At 42.0% G+C, this 21,164-nt stretch overlaps 1 protein-coding gene across 1 annotated transcript in view; it reads left to right on the top strand.

The window, feature by feature from the left end:
- The window catches only part of LOC138648601 (mucin-6), a 105,059-nt gene extending 84,605 nt beyond the window's left edge, over positions 1-20,454 (top strand). Inside the window, exons 34-46 of the mRNA XM_069738387.1 lie at positions 35-771; positions 859-3,428; positions 3,873-4,281; positions 4,348-4,521; positions 4,927-5,467; positions 5,561-7,023; positions 8,113-8,268; positions 9,856-10,344; positions 10,741-12,971; positions 15,867-16,202; positions 16,920-16,961; positions 17,671-17,776; positions 20,093-20,454. Of these exons, the coding sequence (XP_069594488.1) occupies positions 35-771; positions 859-3,428; positions 3,873-4,281; positions 4,348-4,521; positions 4,927-5,467; positions 5,561-7,023; positions 8,113-8,268; positions 9,856-10,344; positions 10,741-12,971; positions 15,867-16,202; positions 16,920-16,961; positions 17,671-17,776; positions 20,093-20,276 (9,438 nt within the window). The 3' untranslated portion in view covers positions 20,277-20,454. The remainder of the gene's footprint in view (positions 1-34; positions 772-858; positions 3,429-3,872; positions 4,282-4,347; positions 4,522-4,926; positions 5,468-5,560; positions 7,024-8,112; positions 8,269-9,855; positions 10,345-10,740; positions 12,972-15,866; positions 16,203-16,919; positions 16,962-17,670; positions 17,777-20,092) is intronic.
- Positions 20,455-21,164: the final 710 nt, after the last annotated feature.

Here is a 21,164-nt window from a genome sequence, read left to right as displayed (position 1 = left end):
TACCCACTCAACTTCCACATCTACTACAACTAACACTCCCATTACAACTAGTACAGTTACCAGTCACACCCCAACAACATCAACAACCACTACTCACTCACCATCAACACCTACTCCATTAACCAGTACCAGTGTTACTACCCACTCAACTTCCACATCTACTACAACTAAAACTCCCATTACAACTAGTACAGTTACCAGTCACACCCCAACAACATCAACAACCACTACTCACTCACCATCAACACCTACTCCATTAACCAGTACCAGTGTTACTACCCACTCAACTTCCACATCTACTACAACTAAAACTCCCATTACAACTAGTACTATTACAAATCATACCCCAACAACAAATTCAACAACCACTACTCACTCACCATCAACACCTACTCCTCTAACCAGTACCACTGTTACTACCCACTCAACTTCCACATCTACTACAACTAACACTCCCATTACAACTAGTACAGTTACCAGTCACACCCCAACAACATCAACAACCACTACTCACTCACCATCAACACCTACTCCATTAACCAGTACCAGTGTTACTACCCACTCAACTTCCACATCTACTACAACTAAAACTCCCAGTACAACTAGTACTATTACAACTCACTCCCCAACAACTTCAACAACCACTACTCACTCACCATCAACACCTACTCCTCTAACCAGTAACACTGTTACTACCCACTCAACTTCCACATCTACTACAACTAACACTCCCATTACAACTAGTACAGTTACCAGTCACACCCCAACAACATCAACAACAACTACTCACTCACCATCAACATCTACTCCATTAACGGGTACCTCTGTTACTACCCACCCAACTTCCACATCCCCGACAACTAAAACTCCCAGTACAACTAGTACTATTACAACTCACACCCCAACAACAACTTCAACAACCACTACTCACTCACCATCAACACCTACTCCTCTAACCAGTACTACTGTTACTACCCACTCAACTTCCACATCTACTACAACTAACACTCCCATTACAACTAGTACAGTTACCAGTCACACCCCAACAACATCAACAAACACTACTCACTCACCATCAACACCTACTCCATTAACGAGTACCTCTGTTACTACCCACTCAACTTCCACATCTACTACAACTAAAATTCCCATTACAACTAGTACAGTTACCAGTCACACCCCAACAACATCAACAACCACTACTCACTCACCATCAACACCTACTCCATTAACCAGTACGTCTGTTACTACCCACTCAACTTCCACATCTCTCACAACTAAAACTCCCAGTACAACTAGTACTATAACAACTCACACCCCAACAACAACTTCAACCACCACTACTCACTCACCATCAACACCTACTCCTCTAACCAGTACCTCTGTTACTACCCACTCAACTTCCACATCTCCAACAACTAAAACTCTCAGTATAGCTAGTACAGTTACAACTCACACCCCAACAACATCAACAACCACTACTCACTCACCATCAACACCTACTCCATTAACGAGTACCTCTGTTACTACCCACTCAACTTCCACATCTACTACAACTAAAATTCCCATTACAACTAGTACAGTTACCAGTCACACCCCAACAACATCAACAACCACTACTCACTCACCATCAACACCTACTCCATTAACCAGTACCAGTGTCACTACCCACTCAACTTCCACATCTACTACAACTAAAACTCCCAGTACAACTAGTACTATTACAACTTACTCCCCAACAACAACTTCAACAACCACTTCTCACTCACCATCAACACCTACTCCTCTAACCAGTACCACTGTTACTACCCACTCAACTTCCACATCTACTACAACTAAAACTCCCATTACAACTAGTACAGTTACCAGTCATACCCCAACAACATCAACAACCACTACTCACTCACCATCAACACCTACTCCATTAACGAGTACCTCTGTTACTACCCACTCAACTTCCACATCTACTACAACTAAAACTCCCATTACAACTAGTACAGTTACCAGTCACACCCCAACAACATCAACTACCACTACTCACTCACCATCAACACCTACTCCTTTAACCAGTACCAGTGTTACTACCCACTCAACTTCCACATCTCCCACAACTAAAACTCCCAGTACAACTAGTACTATTACAACTCACACCCCAACAGCATCAATAACCACTACTCACTCACCATCAACACCTACTCCTTTAACCAGTACAACTGTTACTAGCCACTCAACTTCCACATCTCCTACAACTAAAACTCCCATTACAACTAGTACTGTTACCTCTCACACCCCAACAACAACTTCAACAACCACTACTCACTCACCATCAACACCTACTCCTTTAACCAGTACCACAGTTACTACCCACTCAACTTCCACATCTCCTACAACTAAAACTCCCAGTACAGCTAGTACAGTTACCAGTCAAACCCCAACAACATCAACAACCACTACTCACTCACCATCAACACCTACTCCTTTAACCAGTACCACTGTTACTACCCACTCAACTTCCACATCTCCTACAACTAAAACTCCCAGTACAGCTAGTACATTTACCAGTCACACCCCAACAACATCAACAACCAATACTCACTCAACATCAACACCTACTCCTCTAACCAGTACCACTGTTACTACCCACAAAACTTCCACATCTACTACATCTAACACTCCTATTACAACAAGTACAGTTACCAGTCACACCCCAACAACATCAACAACCACTACTCACTCACCCTCAACATCTACTCCATTAACGGGTACCTCTGTTACTACCCACCCAACTTCCACATCCCCGACAACTAAAACTCCCAGTACAACTAGTACTATTACAACTTACTCCCCAACAACAACTTCAACAACCACTTCTCACTCACCATCAACACCTACTCCTCTAACCAGTACCACTGTTACTACCCACTCAACTTCCACATCTACTACAACTAAAACTCCCATTACCACTAGTACAGTTACCAGTCATACCCCAACAACATCAACAACCACTACTCACTCACCATCAACACCTACTCCATTAACGAGTACCTCTGTTACTACCCACTCAACTTCCACATCTACTACAACTAAAACTCCCATTACAACTAGTACAGTTACCAGTCACACCCCAACAACATCAACTACCACTACTCACTCACCATCAACACCTACTCCATTAACCAGTACCAGTGTTACTACCCACTCAACTTCCACATCTCCCACAACTAAAACTCCCAGTACAACTAGTACTATTACAACTCACACCCCAACAGCTTCAATAACCACTACTCACTCACCATCAATACCTACTCATTTAACCAGTACAACTGTTACTAGCCACTCAACTTCCACATCTCCTACAACTAACACTCCCATTACAACTAGTACTGTTACCTCTCACACCTCAACAACAACTTCAACAACCACTACTCACTCACCATCAACACCTACTCCTTTAACCAGTACCACAGTTACTACCCACTCAACTTCCACATCTCCTACAACTAAAACTCCCAGTACAGCTAGTACAGTTACCAGTCAAACCCCAACAACATCAACAACCACTACTCACTCACCATCAACACCTACTCCTTTAACCAGTACCACTGTTACTACCTACTCAACTTCCACATCTCCTACAACTAAAACTCCCAGTACAGCTAGTACAGTTACCAGTCACACCCCAACAACATCAACAACCACTACTCACTCACCCTCAACATCTACTCCATTAACGGGTACCTCTGTTACTACCCACCCAACTTCCACATCCCCGACAACTAAAACTCCCAGTACAACTAGTACTATTACAACTCTCACCCCAACAAAAACTTCAACAATCACTACTCACTCACCATCAACACCTACTCCTCTAACCAGTACCACTGTTACTGCCCACTCAACTTCCACATCTACTGCAACTAAAACTCCCATTACAACTAGTACAGTTACCAGTCACACCCCAACAACATCAACAACCACTACTCACTCGCCATCAACAACTACTTCATTAACGAGTACCTCTCTTACTACCCACTCAACTTCCACATCTACTACAACTAACACTCCCATTACAACTAGTACAGTTACCAGTCACACCCCAACAACATCAACAACCACTACTCCCTCACCATCAACACCTACTACATTAACTAGTACCTCTGTTACTACCCACTCAACTTCCACATCTCCAACAACTAAAACTCTCAGTATAGCTAGTACAGTTACAACTCACACCCCAACAACATCAACAACCACTACTCACTCACCATCAACACCTACTCCATTAAAGAGTACCTCTGTTACTACCCACTCAACTTCCACATCTACTACAACTAAAACTCCCAGTACAACTAGTACTGTTACCTCTCACACCCCAGCAACAACTTCAACAACCACCACTCACTCACCATCAACACCTACTCCTTTAACCAGTACCACTGTTACTACCCACTCAACTTCCACATCTACTACAACTAAAACTCCCATTACAACTAGTACAGTTACCAGTCACACCCCAACAACATCAACAACGACTACTCACTCACCATCAACACCTACTCCATTAACGAGTACCTCTGTTACTACCCACTCAACTTCCACATCTACTACAACTAAAACTCCCATTACAATTAGTACAGTTACCAGTCACACCCCAACAACATCAACTACCACTACTCACTCACCATCAACACCTACTCCATTAACCAGTACCAGTGTTACTACCCACTCAACTTCCACATCTCCCACAACTAAAACTCCCAGTACAACTAGTACTATTACAACTCACACCCCAACAGCTTCAATAACCACTACTCACTCACCATCAATTCCTACTCCTTTAACCAGTACAACTGTTACTAGCCACTCAACTTCCACATCTCCTGCAACTAAAACTCCCATTACAACTAGTACTGTTACCTCTCACACCCCAACAACAACTTCAACAACCACTACTCACTCACCATCAACACCTACTCCTTTAACCAGTACCACAGTTACTACCCACTCAACTTCCACATCTCCTACAACTAAAACTCCCAGTACAGCTAGTACAGTTACCAGTCAAACCCCAACAACATCAACAACCACTACTCACTCACCATCAACACCTACTCCTTTAACCAGTACCACTGTTACTACCCACTCAACTTCCACATCTCCTACAACTAAAACTCCCAGTACAGCTAGTACAGTTACCAGTCACACCCCAACAACATCAACAACCAATACTCACTCAACATCAACACCTACTCCTCTAACCAGTACCACTGTTACTACCCACAAAACTTCCACATCTACTACAACTAACACTCCTATTACAACAAGTACAGTTACCAGTCACACCCCAACAACATCAACAACCACTACTCACTCACCCTCAACATCTACTCCATTAACGGGTACCTCTGTTACTACCCACCCAACTTCCACATCCCCGACAACTAAAACTCCCAGTACAACTAGTACTATTACAACTCACACCCCAACAAAAACTTCAACAATCACTACTCACTCACCATCAACACCTACTCCTCTAACCAGTACCACTGTTACTGCCCACTCAACTTCCACATCTACTACAACTAAAACTCCCATTACAACTAGTACAGTTACCAGTCACACCCCAACAACATCAACAACCACTACTCACTCACCATCAACACCTACTCCATTAACGAGTACCTCTCTTACTACCCACTCAACTTCCACATCTACTACAACTAAAACTCCCATTACAACTAGTACAGTTACCAGTCACACCCCAACAACATCAACAACCACTACTCCCTCACCATCAACACCTACTACATTAACTAGTACCTCTGTTACTACCCACTCAACTTCCACATCTCCAACAACTAAAACTCTCAGTATAGCTAGTACAGTTACAACTCACACCCCAACAACATCAACAACCACTACTCACTCACCATCAACACCTACTCCATTAACGAGTACCTCTGTTACTACCCACTCAACTTCCACATCTACTACAACTAAAACTCCCAGTACAACTAGTACTGTTACCTCTCACACCCCAGCAACAACTTCAACAACCACCACTCACTCACCATCAACACCTACTCCTTTAAACAGTACCACTGTTACTACCCACTCAACTTCCACATCTACTACAACTAAAACTCCCATTACAACTAGTACAGTTACCAGTCACACCCCAACAACATCAACAACGACTACTCACTCACTATCAACACCTACTCCATTAACCAGTACCAGTGTTACTACCCACTCAACTTCCACATCTCCCACAACTAAAACTCGCAGTTCAACTAGTACTATTGCAACTCACACCCCAACAACAACTTCAACCACCACTACTCACTCACCATCAACACCTACTCCTCTAACCAGTACCTCTGCTACTACCCACTCAACTTCCACATCTAGTACAACTAAAACTCCCATTACAACTAGTACAGTTACCAGTCACACCCCAACAACATCAACAACAACTACTCACTCACTATCAACACCTACTCCATTAACGAGTGCCTCTGTTACTACCCACTCAGCTTCCACATCTACTACAACTAAAACTCCCATTACAACTAGTACAGTTACCAGTCACACCCCAACAACATCAACAACCACTACTCACTCACCATCAACACCTACTCCATTAACGAGTACCTCTGTTACTACCCACTCAACTTCCACATCTACTACAACTAAAATTCCCATTACAACTAGTACTATTACAACTCACTCCCCAACAACAACTTCAACAACCACTACTCACTCACCATCAACATCTACTCCATTAACGGGTACCTCTGTTACTACCCACCCAACGTCCACATCCCCGACAACTAAAACTACCATTACAACTAGTAATATTACAACTCACTACCCAACAACAACTTCAACAACCACTACTCACTCACCATCAACACCTACTCCTCTAACCAGTACCACTCTTACTACCCACTCAACTTCCACATCTACTACAACTAAAACTCCCATTACAACTAGTACAGTTACCAGTCACACCCCAACAACATCAACAACCACTACTCACTCACCATCAACACCTACTCCATTAACGAGTACGTCTGTTACTACCCACTCAACTTCCACATCTACTACAACTAAAACTCCCATTACAACTAGTACAGTTACCAGTCACACCCCAACAACATCAACAACGACTACTCACTCACCATCAACACCTACTCCATTAACCAGTACCAGTGTTACTACCCACTCAACTTCCACATCTCCCACAACTAAAACTCCCAGTACAACTAGAACTATTAGAACTCACACCCCAACAGCTTCAATTACCACTAATCACTCACCATCAACACCTACCCCTTTAACCAGTACAACTGTTACTAGCCACTCAACTTCCACATCTCCTACAACTAAAACTCCCAGTACAGCTAGTACAGTTACCAGTCAAACCCCAACAACATCAACAACCACTACTCACTCACCATCAACACCTACTCCATTAACGAGTACCTCTGTTACTACCCACTCAACTTCCACATCTACTACAACTAAAACTCCCAGTACAACTAGTACTGTTACCTCTCACACCCCAGCAACAACTTCAACAACCACCACTTACTCACCATCAACACCTACTCCTTTAACCAGTACCACTGTTACTACCCACTCAACTTCCACATCTACTAAAACTAAAACTCCCATTACAACTAGTACAGTTACCAGTCACACCCCAACAACATCAACAACCACTACTCACTCACCATCAACACCTACTCCATTAACGAGTACCTCTGTTACTACCCACTCAACTTCCACATCTACTACAACTAAAACTCCCATTGCAACTAGTACTGTTAGCACTCACACCCCAACAACATCAACAATCACTACTCACTCACCATCAACACCCACTCCACTAACGAGTACCTCTGTTACTACCCACTCAACTTCCACATCTCCCACAACTAAAACTCCCAGTTCAACTAGTACTGTTAGCACTCACACCCCAACAACATCAACAATCACCACTCACTCACCATCAACACCTACTACATTAACCAGTACCTCTGTTACTACCCACTCAACTTCCACATCACCCACAACTAAAACTCCCAGTACAACTAGTATTATTACAACTCACACCCCAACAACAACTTCAACCACCACTACTCACTCACCATCAACACCTACTCCTCTAACCAGTACCTCTGTTACTACCCACTCAACTTCCACATCTCCAACTAAAACTCTCAGTATAGCTAGTACAGTTACAACTCACACCCCAACAACATCAACAACCACTACTCACTCACCATCAACACCTACTCCATTAACGAGTACCTCTGTTACTACCCACTCAACTTCCACATCTACTACAACTAAAACTCCCAGTACAACTAATACTATTACAACTCACTCCCCAAGAACAACTTCAACAACCACTACTCACTCACCATCAACACCTACTCCTCTAACCAGTACCACTGTTACTACCCACTCAACTTCCATATCTACTACAACTAACACTCTCATTACAACAAGTACAGTTACCAGTCACACCCCAACAACATCAACAACCACTACTCACTCACCATCAACACCTACTCCATTAACCATTACCAGTGTTACTACCCACTCAACTTCCACATCTCCCACAACTAAAACTCCCAGTACAACTAGTACTATTACAACTCACACCCCAACAGCTTCAACAACCACTACTCACTCACCATCAACACCTACTCCTTTAACCAGTACCACTGTTACTACCCACTCAACTTCCACATCTCCTACAACTAAAACTCCCAGTACAGCTAGTACAGTTACCAGTCACACCCCAACAACATCAACAACCACTACTCCCTCACCATCAACACCTACTCCATTAACGAGTACCTCTGTTACTACCCACTCAACTTCCACATCTACTAAAACTAAATCTCCCATTACAACTAGTACAGTTACCAGTCACACCCCAACAACATCAACAACCACTACTCACTCACCATCAACACCTACTCCATTAACGAGTACCTCTGTTACTACCCACTCAACTTCCACATCTACTAAAACTAAAACTCCCAGTTCAACTAGTACTGTTAGCACTCACACCCCAACAACATCAACAATCACCACTCACTCACCATCAACACCTACTCCATTGACGGGTACCTCTGTTACTACCCACTCAACTTCCACATCTCCCACAACTAAAACTCCCAGTTCAACTAGTACTGTTAGCACTCACACCCCAACAACATCAACAATCACCACTCACTCACCATCAACACCTACTACATTAACCAGTACCTCTGTTACTACCCACTCAACTTCCACATCACCCACAACTAAAACTCCCAGTACAACTAGTATTATTACAACTCACACCCCAACAACAACTTCAACCACCACTACTCACTCACCATCAACACCTACTCCTCTAACCAGTACCTCTGTTACTACCCACTCAACTTCCACATCTCCAACTAAAACTCTCAGTATAGCTAGTACAGTTACAACTCACACCCCAACAACATCAACAACCACTACTCACTCACCATCAACACCTACTCCATTAACGAGTACCTCTGTTACTACCCACTCAACTTCCACATCTACTACAACTAAAACTCCCAGTACAACTAATACTATTACAACTCACTCCCCAAGAACAACTTCAACAACCACTACTCACTCACCATCAACACCTACTCCTCTAACCAGTACCACTGTTACTACCCACTCAACTTCCATATCTACTACAACTAACACTCTCATTACAACAAGTACAGTTACCAGTCACACCCCAACAACATCAACAACCACTACTCACTCACCATCAACACCTACTCCATTAACCATTACCAGTGTTACTACCCACTCAACTTCCACATCTCCCACAACTAAAACTCCCAGTACAACTAGTACTATTACAACTCACACCCCAACAGCTTCAACAACCACTACTCACTCACCATCAACACCTACTCCTTTAACCAGTACCACTGTTACTACCCACTCAACTTCCACATCTCCTACAACTAAAACTCCCAGTACAGCTAGTACAGTTACCAGTCACACCCCAACAACATCAACAACCACTACTCCCTCACCATCAACACCTACTCCATTAACGAGTACCTCTGTTACTACCCACTCAACTTCCACATCTACTAAAACTAAATCTCCCATTACAACTAGTACAGTTACCAGTCACACCCCAACAACATCAACAACCACTACTCACTCACCATCAACACCTACTCCATTAACGAGTACCTCTGTTACTACCCACTCAACTTCCACATCTACTAAAACTAAATCTCCCATTACAACTAGTACAGTTACCAGTCCCACCCCAACAACATCAACAACCACTACTCACTCACCATCAACACCTACTCCATTGACGGGTACCTCTGTTACTACCCACTCAACTTCCACATCTACTACAACTAAAACTGCGAGTTCAACTAGTACAGTTACCAGTCACACCCCAACAACATCAGCAACCACTACTCACTCACCATCAACACCTACTCCATTAACGAGTACCTCTGTTACTACCCACTCAACTTCCACATCGTCTAAAACTAAATCTCCCATTACAACTAGTACAGTTACCAGTCCCACCCCAACAACATCAACAACCACTACTCACTCACCATCAACACCTACTCCATTGACGGGTACCTCTGTTACTACCCACTCAACTTCCACATCTACTACAACTAAAACTCCCATTACAACTAGTACAGTTACCAGTCATACCCCAACAACATCAACAACCACTACTCACTCACCATCAACACCTACTCCATTAACCAGTACCAGTGTTACCACCCACTCAACTTCCACATCTCCCACAACTAAAACTCCCACTACAACTAGTACTATTACAACTCACACCCCAACAACAACTTCAACCACCACTACTCACTCACCATCAACACCTACTCCTCTAACCAGTACCTCTGTTACTACCCACTCAACTTCCACATCTCCAACTAAAACTCTTAGTATAGCTAGTACAGTTACAACTCACACCCCAACAACATCAACAACCACTACTCACTCACCATCAACACCTACTCCATTAACGAGTACCTCTGTTACTACCCACTCAACTTCCACATCTACTACAACTAAAACTCCCAGTACAACTAGTACTATTACAACTCACTCCCCAACAACAACTTCAACAACCACTACTCACTCACCATCAACACCTACTCCATTAACCAGTACCAGTGTTACTACCCACTTAACTTCCACATCTACTACAACTAAAACTCCCAGTACAACTAGTACTATTACAACTCACTCCCCAACAACAACTTCAACAACCACTACTCACTCACCATCAACACCTACTCCATTAACCAGTACCAGTGTTACTACCCAGTCAACTTCCACATCTCCCACAACTAAAACTCCCAGTACAACTAGTACTATTACATCTCACACCCCAACAGCTTCAACAACCACTACTTACTCACCATCAACACCTACTCCTTTAACCAGTACAACTGTTACTAGCCACTCAACTTCCACATCTCCTACAACTAAAACTCCCATTACAACTAGTACTGTTACCTCTCACACCCCAACAACAACTTCAACAACCACTACTCACTCACCATCAACACCTACTCCTTTAACCAGTACCACTGTTACTACCCACTCAACTTCCACATCTCCTACAACTAAAACTCCCAGTACAGCTAGTACAGTTACCAGTCACACCCCAACAACATCAACAATCACTACTTACTCACCATCAACACCTACTGCATTAACGAGTACCTCTGTTACTACCCACTCAACTTCCACATCTCCCACAACTAAAACTCCCAGTACAACTAGTACAGTTACAACTCACACCCCAACAACAACTTCAACCCCCACTACTCACTCACCATCACCACCTACTCTTCTAACCAGTACCTCTGTTACTACCCACTCAACTTCCACATCTCCAACAACTAAAACTCTCAGTATAGCTAGTACAGTTACAACTCACATCCCAACAACATCAACAACCACTACTCACTCACCATCAACACCTACTCCATTAACGAGTACCTCTGTTACTACCCATCCAACTTCCACATCTCCGACAACTAAAACTCCCATTACAACTAGTACTATTACCTCTCACACCCCAACAACTTCAACAACCACTACTCACTCACCATCAACACCTACTCCATTAACGAGTACCTCTGTTACTACCCACTCAACTTCCACATCTCCGACAACTAAAACTCCCAGTACAACTAGTACTATTACAACTCACACCCCAACAACCTCAACAACCACTACTCACTCACCATCAACACCTACTCCTTTAACCACTACCACTGTTATTACCCACTCAACTTCCACATCTACTACAACTAAAACTCCCATTATAACTAGTACGGTTACCAGTCACACCCCAACTACATCAACAGTCACTACTCACTCGCCATCAACACCTACTCCTTTAACCAGTACCAGTGTTACTACCCACTCAACTTCCACATCTCATACAACTAAAACTCCTAGTACAACTAGTACTTTTACTAGTCACACTCCAACAACTTCAACAACCACTACTCATTCACCATCAACACCTACTCCATTAAGCAGTACCACAGTTACTACTCACTCAACTTCCACATCTCCTACAAGTAAATCTCCCAGTACAACTAGTACTGTTACCACTCACACCCCAACAACAACTCCAACAACCACTACTCGAATGCCTTCTACATCCTCAATAACCACTTCACCTACTAGTACTCCCACATCACCAACACTTACTTCTACAAGCATTACTTCTCCAAATACATCAGCAATAATTTCTGTAACCTCCTCAGCCACTCCAAACTCATCTTCTCACAGTAGTACTCCAGAAACACCTCACATTAATACACCATTACCAACATCATCTTCTCCACCACCGGTTTCTCTTCACCAGAATTTCTCATCTACAACTGTTCAACTAGGTGAGTTTATTTTTGAATACCTATTAAGTTATTTCTTTATTGGTAGCTTAATTGTATGATATATAAAAAATCTTCAGAAATTATGGTCACCCTCTAAAGAGTAATTGGGTTTCATTTTTTTTTCATGTATCAATAGTGCACATGAAAATAAGATACTTTGCAAGATTTCGTGTCAGCGAAATGTGCTTCTTTCACCTACTGGGCTGATCTTTCACTGTGTTCCCATCTAAAATATGTGTTAAGTGAAGGCAGATGTTCCCATTACTGAAATAAGAGATGACTGCTGGTACTTTTTTAAATCCTATGGAGAGGGGTAAAAGGGAGGAGCTAGAATCAGATAGAGAAATTTTGCTACAAGTTCTCCTGAAATGACAGTTACAGTCCTCCATAGAACTTTATGTGCACTAACTGTCTTCATTTATTTCAGTAATGGTTAAATCTGTATTCTCTGAAAACGGATTTCACCTGTTAATTGAAAATTGTGAGAATGAATGATCAGTCAAGGAAAATAAAAAGTAGATTTTGTGTGATATTAAATAGCAATAATAAATGGATTTTTTTTTAAATTGCATATTGTTTGGGCACTATGTTGTTGTACTAAGTCATATACGACAGTAATATTTGGACTGAATTCAGCAGAAAATAACTCTTACTCTAAACGACTCAGCCATGTAATATCTAATTTCCAAAAGAAATGTGTCATCACCTGCAACATCCCTCTGTGACATCAGCTGATTGTCAACCGGTGCTCATCTTAGAGGGGTATTTGCTAAGTGGGTTGGTAATTCAAAAAAAATTTCCAACACTATTGGCCCAAATTTATTAAGCATAATATTTTGTACAACTCTAAGTTGCACAAAAAGTTTGCAACTTTCTGCATTTTCACAAAAATCCGGTTAGTTCTGCCAACTTTATGAAAAGAGGATGGAGCTCAGGCCCTACAATGCATGGCCAAGAGTGCCCTCGAGGTTCATTAAAATGTCACAAAAGTAGCATAAATGGGTTGTCCACCACTTGGATAACCCCTTCTCATTCGTCATGTTTGGCCTGGTTAAAATAAATTCACCTGTACTCTCCTCCGATGCCGACTATGTTCCCGTTGTGTCGGCACTTGTATTACCAGGGTTCACATGTCACGTGAGCCCTGCACCCAGTCAGCACCGGTGTCACAAATCGAACGTCAAGAGGATGTCCGCGAGCAGCCATTGCTGTGACTTTCTGTGCAGGGCTCACGTGACATAACCTCATGTAAGCCCTGTAAAAGTAAGTGCCAACACAAAGGGAATGTCTAACAGCCTTACATGAGTCCCAGGAGAGCGAGTGGTGACACCGCTGGAACAGTACTGGTACCGGAAGTAAATACGGTATCAGTGTTTTTATTTTAACTGGGCCAAACATGAGGAATGAGGAGTTGTTCTAGTAGTGGACAACCCCTTTAAATTACAACAGAAATGTGCTCAGTCCCTGCCAGAAATGTTACTCCAGTCAATGGAGTGCAGCAGTTGAAAGATGCACCAAATTTATTAAAATAAATGTCCCTTAATCAATTTTCTCTACCTACTGTATATACTACCTGTGTCCCCTAGTCCCCACTTCTGAAGCTTCAGTACAAGGCTGTTGTCTGGCTCAGTATTATGCCTCATTCAGACTTCTGATATTGTGTGGTACGAGAACCATCTAACTTTCAGTGAAAGTCAGTGAAAATTGGACCACATTGAAATGTCAGAGGTTCGATTTTTTTCACGGACCCATAGACTTGCATTGACGATTTTGATCCAACCCTTGGGTCAAAATCTGACATGTCTCTGCGAATTTTCACGGACCTCTCTGTTTACGAAAAATCAGACATGTGAATGGACCCATAGACTATCACAGGTACGAGTGATATGTGTTAAAATCGAAGATAGCAGATGTATCACATCAGCCACATGGGCAAAACTGAGCAGGAACTTTAGCAGTGAGCCACAGGCTGCTCTGTAAAGCACAGGAGGATTTTCTCTGCCTAAAAACCTTACTTGTATTCTTATTTACTAAAATATTGTGCTAGTATATAATTGTAACTTTAGAGTAAAGTGAAGGTCAGCTGATTTTTTTTTTATATAAAATTACTAAAATTAATTTTAAAACAAATACAATAATAACATTCTGTAACACTTTTTAGACGTAAAAGTCACAAACCAGTAAATAACATTTATATGCCATTCCCGTAATAGCAAAAATGAAGATTGTTTACAGCGATCAGTATAAAAAAAATTACATGATTCTGATTTTCAATTAAACTCATAAAATGTAATATAAATGTAATTCCGACATACAGTACATGTTTGACAAAATACCATTTCTTGCAAAAATTGAGACCTCATGTATTGAAGCTTATATAAAAATAACGGTATGCCTGTTAAAACTGTAGAAGAATGAATGAACAAAAAAAATTGTCCAAATGAATGTCAGAACTGTCGGTGTGTACATGCATGTGTGATGTGTATATTTTCCATATGCTTATGTGCATGTTTGTACTATGTATGTGTGTATGTAATATTCTCGCAGGTGACCGTTTTATATAGGTGTGCCCACTGTGAATATGCGGGGGTAGAGGGAATGGGGGCACAAGTGCTGCACAGGGGCCCTTTGCTGGCAGCGTGTGCCCCCCATGAGAAATGTGCACATTTTACATGTTGTATTGTATGTGAATACAGTCCACTGTCTTTCCGAAAAAATGTCTCACATTGACCTCATTGCTTGGTACCTGGTGTAACCCTTTCGATCTTAGGAAGGAAAGAAAAGTACTTTTTTTTGTGAAAATTAAAATAATAACTCATGACTTAAGAATATATAACCTCTATAAAAATATATTATAAATCCAAATGTAACCTATTTTTTTTTCTTATTTTACAGAAACATCTACATTACCAACCATTCCTAGTACAATTATTGGCTTTAGTACCACTACAATTACTAGCACCGAGACACCTATTACCCCTACAATTACCAAAACGACAACCTCTACAACCATTATCCCGCCTACCACGAATGCTACTACAACCCCAACTCCCCAAACTGTTACCCCTATCCCTACATCTAATAGCACTGAAACACCTAGCACCCCCACTATTACCGAAACGACAACTTCTACTACCACTACAACCTATATTCCCCCTTCAACATCTAATACCACAACTTCTATCCCACCCGTGTCCAACACCACCACTATCACTTGGACTCCTCAGACTGGTAAGACTCTCCACCTTGTAATATTATATGTATATGGTGAATACAACTTTTCATTATTATTTTGCCGCGTTTTTGATGCGTTTTTTTTCCGGATATTTCCCCAATGCATTTTATAGTGGGAAATCCACAAAAAAAAAGGCAAAATTAATGAACATGCTGCGTTTTTTACCGCGATGCATTTTTTTCGCGGAAAAAAACGCATCATGTGCACAAAACATGCAGAATTCATTCAAAATGATGGGATGCATATTGTATGCTCTTTTTTGCGGTTTTATAGCATTTTTATCGCGAAAAAAACACGAAAAATCAGCAACGTGTGCACTCAGCCTAACTACAAACTATCTTCTATTAATTTTTTTTAATCTTTTTTTAAACTTAAATGTGATGGGATTTCATGGCTTGTAATAAAACAACCCATATGCCTAACAATGATCAATAAAAATAAAATCCAAGGCCAAAAATAAAAGCGCACTACTGTTGATCCCGGTGTACGGTAGGAAGGTGTAGTTTCTTTATGTATGTATCTGTATGACAGCTAGTATTGTCAGCCAATATCCCAAAGAGCTAATTTTCCATCGCTGCCTTGGACACAAAGTGGCCACGAATATCATCTTCTCCCTTTTTCTGCCTTATTGTAGTAATAAATGCTTGATTGAATCCATACTAGAGATTGGGTGATACTTTTTCATACTGACTTACGCCATTTCATACCTACAGGTCATGATATTCCAAAATCCTCACCAGCGACAACCCCAGCTCGTGAGTATTCTGTAGTACAGAGTTCACAAAAAAGTCGATTTAAAGAGAGTTTTCCACCACAATAACAAATAAAACTTAGTAAGGTGGTTTTATTCTTGAGTTGAACTGAAAAACGTTTTTAAAAAATGGTGCAATTCCACCACTTTTTGTTCACGTGGTGGTAAAAATTAGCTGACCCCCCAGCCTCCTGAAGTTATCATCCGCTATGAAAAAAAACAAACCAATAGTTCACATCAGTCTTGTTCAAAGCAAGATGGACTTTCAAGACAGTGAAGTGTCAGGTTGACACCTTTAATATTACTGTATGGAGAGGGGGATGAAAAATAAGGAGCAGAGTAAGCAACAAGTAGAAGAGGCACATCAGACACAAAAAAGGTGCTGAAGTTAATGAATGATTAAAATCTTCCCAGAGCTGGATTCACAGCTACACAGCTCAGTGCTGCTGTTGCTTCTGAACATGTGCTAAACAAGAGAGAGAGGCAGTAATGTGAATGGGAGGCATCGGGTCAGCTACTCTTTACCAACTAATTCAGAGAGAACTGAAAATTAGATGGAGCTTGAAAAGGTGAAAACTCGTGAAAAATGCAGTAATACAAGTCATGTAATTTCAAGTGATGATATTATTCCTCATGTACATAAACAGGTTGTTAGAAAAAAGTTACATATATTGACGGATACACTATAACTAGGCGTTTTGCTTTCTCTTTAGCTTCGAAATGTAGCCCACATAAACACAACCAAGTCATCACCAAGAATAACTGCTCCAAGGAAGTGCAAGTGATGAAGTGTCAGGGACTCTGCGAATCTGAATCATGGTAAGAATCAAGGAAAACTATTAAAACAAAAGGAAATGTGGTTTACTCACTTACACACATATTTAGAAAATATAGGTTGTTTGCTGGTCTACTTCCCTTTATATTAGGAGAAAGAGTAAAATAATATTGGGGAAAGAGGCTCAATCCGATAGCCATTATCCTCTAAAAGGAGCCGCTGAATGCATACATCCTTTCTTCATGGGAAAAAGAGCAGCAAGTTCAGCTATTGACTAGTGATGAGTGTACGTGCTCGGATAAGTGTTGTGAATTCTGTTTTCGAACTCCCTCCTGTGGTCATGAATGGTACTTCGGCGAGTTCTGTCCATGGACTCCCTCTGGTGGCTGTGAGTGGAGCTGCTGCTTCTGAGGTTCCTTCCACAGGTGACGTAGTTTATTCTTTGGCTGGCTGTTCTATTTAACTCCACTCAGATCATTACTCCATGCCAGCTGTCAATGTGCTTGTACTGGTTCAGTTCGCTCTTGGATCTTTCTGGTGACCTGTCTACTCCAGCAGAAGCTAAGTCCCTGCTAGTTAATTATTTTGTTCATTGTTTCCTTGTCCAGTTGGCTTTCATGATTTTGCCTTGCTAGCTGGAAGCTCTGGGATGCAGAGTGGCACCTCCGCACCGTGAGTCGGTGCGGAGGTCTTTTTGCACACTCTGCGTGGTCTTTTGTAGTTTTTTGTGCTGACCGCAAAGATACCTTTCCTATCCTCAGTCTGTTTAGTAAGTCTGGCCTCCCTTTGCTGTAACCTGTTTCATTTCTGTGTTTGTGACTTTCATCTTAACTCACAGTCAATATATGTGGGGGGCTGCCTTTTCCTTTGGGGAATTTCTCTGAGGCAAGGTAGGCTTTATTTTCTAACTTTAGGGCTAGTTAGCTCTTAGGCTGTGAAGAGGTGTCTAGGTCGTGTTAGGTACGCTCCACGGCTATTTCTAGTTGTTTGATAGGATTAGGGGTTGCGGTCAGCAGAGCTCCCACTTCCCAGAGCTTGTCCTGTGTGAGTTTAACCATCAGGTCATTCCGGGTGCTCCTAACCACCAGGTCCATAACAGATAAGGTGTTATATCAGCATGCTCATATGCTAACTGAGTGTCTTCGGCATGCTCGAATATTATGTTAGAGTCTGCGCAGCTGCATGTCTCATGGCTGTTTGACAGCTGCAGCACATGCAGGGATTGTCTGTTTGTTAGGAAATATCTGCATGTGTTGCAGCTGTTGAACAGACTTGCAGCCGTGGGGACTTGAACATAATAATCGAGCACGCTGAAGACACTCGGTTAGCATATGAGCATGCTCAGATAACACCTTATCCGACCACGTTCGCTCATCAATCATCACTAGTAGTGACCCATCATACCAGAATGCACCACAGATGTCACATCCAAATGAATCATTGTGTATCACACATAGGAGACTCTTCTTCAAGTCGCCATATTGAAAGTGCGACATCACTGCAGAATAAAGGTGGTGTGAACAGGTCATTGGCCCTAAGCAGTTTCTCTTATTAGGAATACACATTGTGCTGGGCGATCCTGTGCGATCACATTCTTACAGGGGATCTGTCCCCTCTCTATTCTAGTAAATATTCAGATTTATAAGTAAATAACAGTTTTGGAGCAGATTATTTCTGAGACCTCCGCGTTCTGCTATTACAGTTATTCCTCCTGGAAAGTTATGAATAACGTGAAAACCAGGCGTTACCACTCCCCATGTCAAAGTGGGCGTGCCCTACACCGTCTGCAATGATTGGGCAGTATCAGTGTGTTTGGACACACCCCCCTCAACTGCCAAGTTATCGACTTATTCATAACTTTCCAGTTGGAATAACGGAACCACACAACATGAAAGAAATTTCAAAATGGTCATTCCATGAAAAGTATTTACTAAAATTTACATATCGAGAGTAGCAGTAGGTGGGTGTATCTTAAAGGAGTTTTAAAAAAAAACAAACAACCAGACTGCTCTGTATCTGTTCTTGTCTGCAGCGCCAATGTGATGTCGACAGCGCTGCAGCCAATCAGTTACTTACTAGGTGCTCACCGATTGGCTACAGCGCTGTCAGCGGGACAATAGCCTTGCAAACAATAACAGATAACTGGCGCAGATGAGGAGACGCAACGCTAGACCAAGGGAGGGCGAGTACAGCAGCGCAATTTTTTATTTTTTTATCCAAACTACACCTGGGTTTCTGAAGCCAGAAAACGCCTTCATCCCATGGCCATTTCAGCAACGACATATCTTATTTCTGTTAGGTATGGACCTATAGCAATGCAGCTATATCAGTGTTATTTATGATTTTGTTTTTTGCTTTAGGTTTGACGATGACTTGGATTTAGTCAACGGCAGTTGCAGTTGTTGCATGCCAGTGACCAGTTCCATTATTGAGAAGAAAGTAGATCTTTATTGTCCTCAAACAAACTCCCACATCCCGGTCACAATCAAGGTCTTCATGGAATGTGTCTGTAACTACCAGCCGTGCATCAACCCTAAATCCTGAGACCACGAGTCGTGACCGCAGCATCCGATGCAGATCTCTCGCAATGGGATTCAATCGGCGATAACATCTGTCATTTTATCAAATTTCACATTATGTTAAATGTATAATGCTAATTTGTACAACTTGTTCTGTAGCGAACATTTTCTTAAAATTGACCTGTAATTAATGATTACATGATTAAACCTCACATTATGAACATGAAGTTACTTCTGTTTTCATGGAGGACTTTAGACTTCAATAAGGCAAATTTCCAAGATGATCTTAGTGTCATAAAATGGGTCAATGTCCTTGATAATAAAAATACATGAAGTAAATGGGAGGCTTTTATAAGGATACGGATTAGGACCAGTGCAGAATTTATGCCCCAAGACAGGCCTGCACCACAGTAACAGTACTGTGGTTCTTGTAGGATCCGTAATCAGATGATAGCTGGTAGCAACAACTCCCAGTATCTCCTCCCCATTGTTAAGAACATACTGGCAGTTGTAGGTGCATACAATATGGATATGGGGCTGTCACGATTCACACCATGACCGTCACCCCAACGTCACGGATCGGGGTAACTTTAGGCCAACAGACGGCTATCACATGTGCAGGGGGGCTTATCTTAGTTATCCCTTCACTCCACAATGTGATGAAAAAAACACACACAAGGCTACTGACCTCTTAGTTTACAGCAGGGGCTTATTTTAGGTATCCCACTGCTCTTCGATATACCACAAACTGCAGGCATTTATGTATATCCCACTTACAGCTCCACTTGAAACTTGCAGCTCTCTGGCACCCCCCTTACTCTCAGGTCAGACTAGGTACTGCACCTGGGGTAAGGGGGGGTGCCAGAGAGCTGCAAGTTTCAAGCCAAGGCCGGTGGGTCCATCGAGGATGTGG

The sequence above is a fragment of the Ranitomeya imitator genome, chromosome 9 (assembly GCF_032444005.1).
Source record: "Ranitomeya imitator isolate aRanImi1 chromosome 9, aRanImi1.pri, whole genome shotgun sequence".
In the NCBI taxonomy this organism is placed as follows: Eukaryota; Metazoa; Chordata; class Amphibia; order Anura; family Dendrobatidae; genus Ranitomeya; species Ranitomeya imitator.
This window is presented reverse-complemented; position numbering and strand designations above follow the sequence as displayed.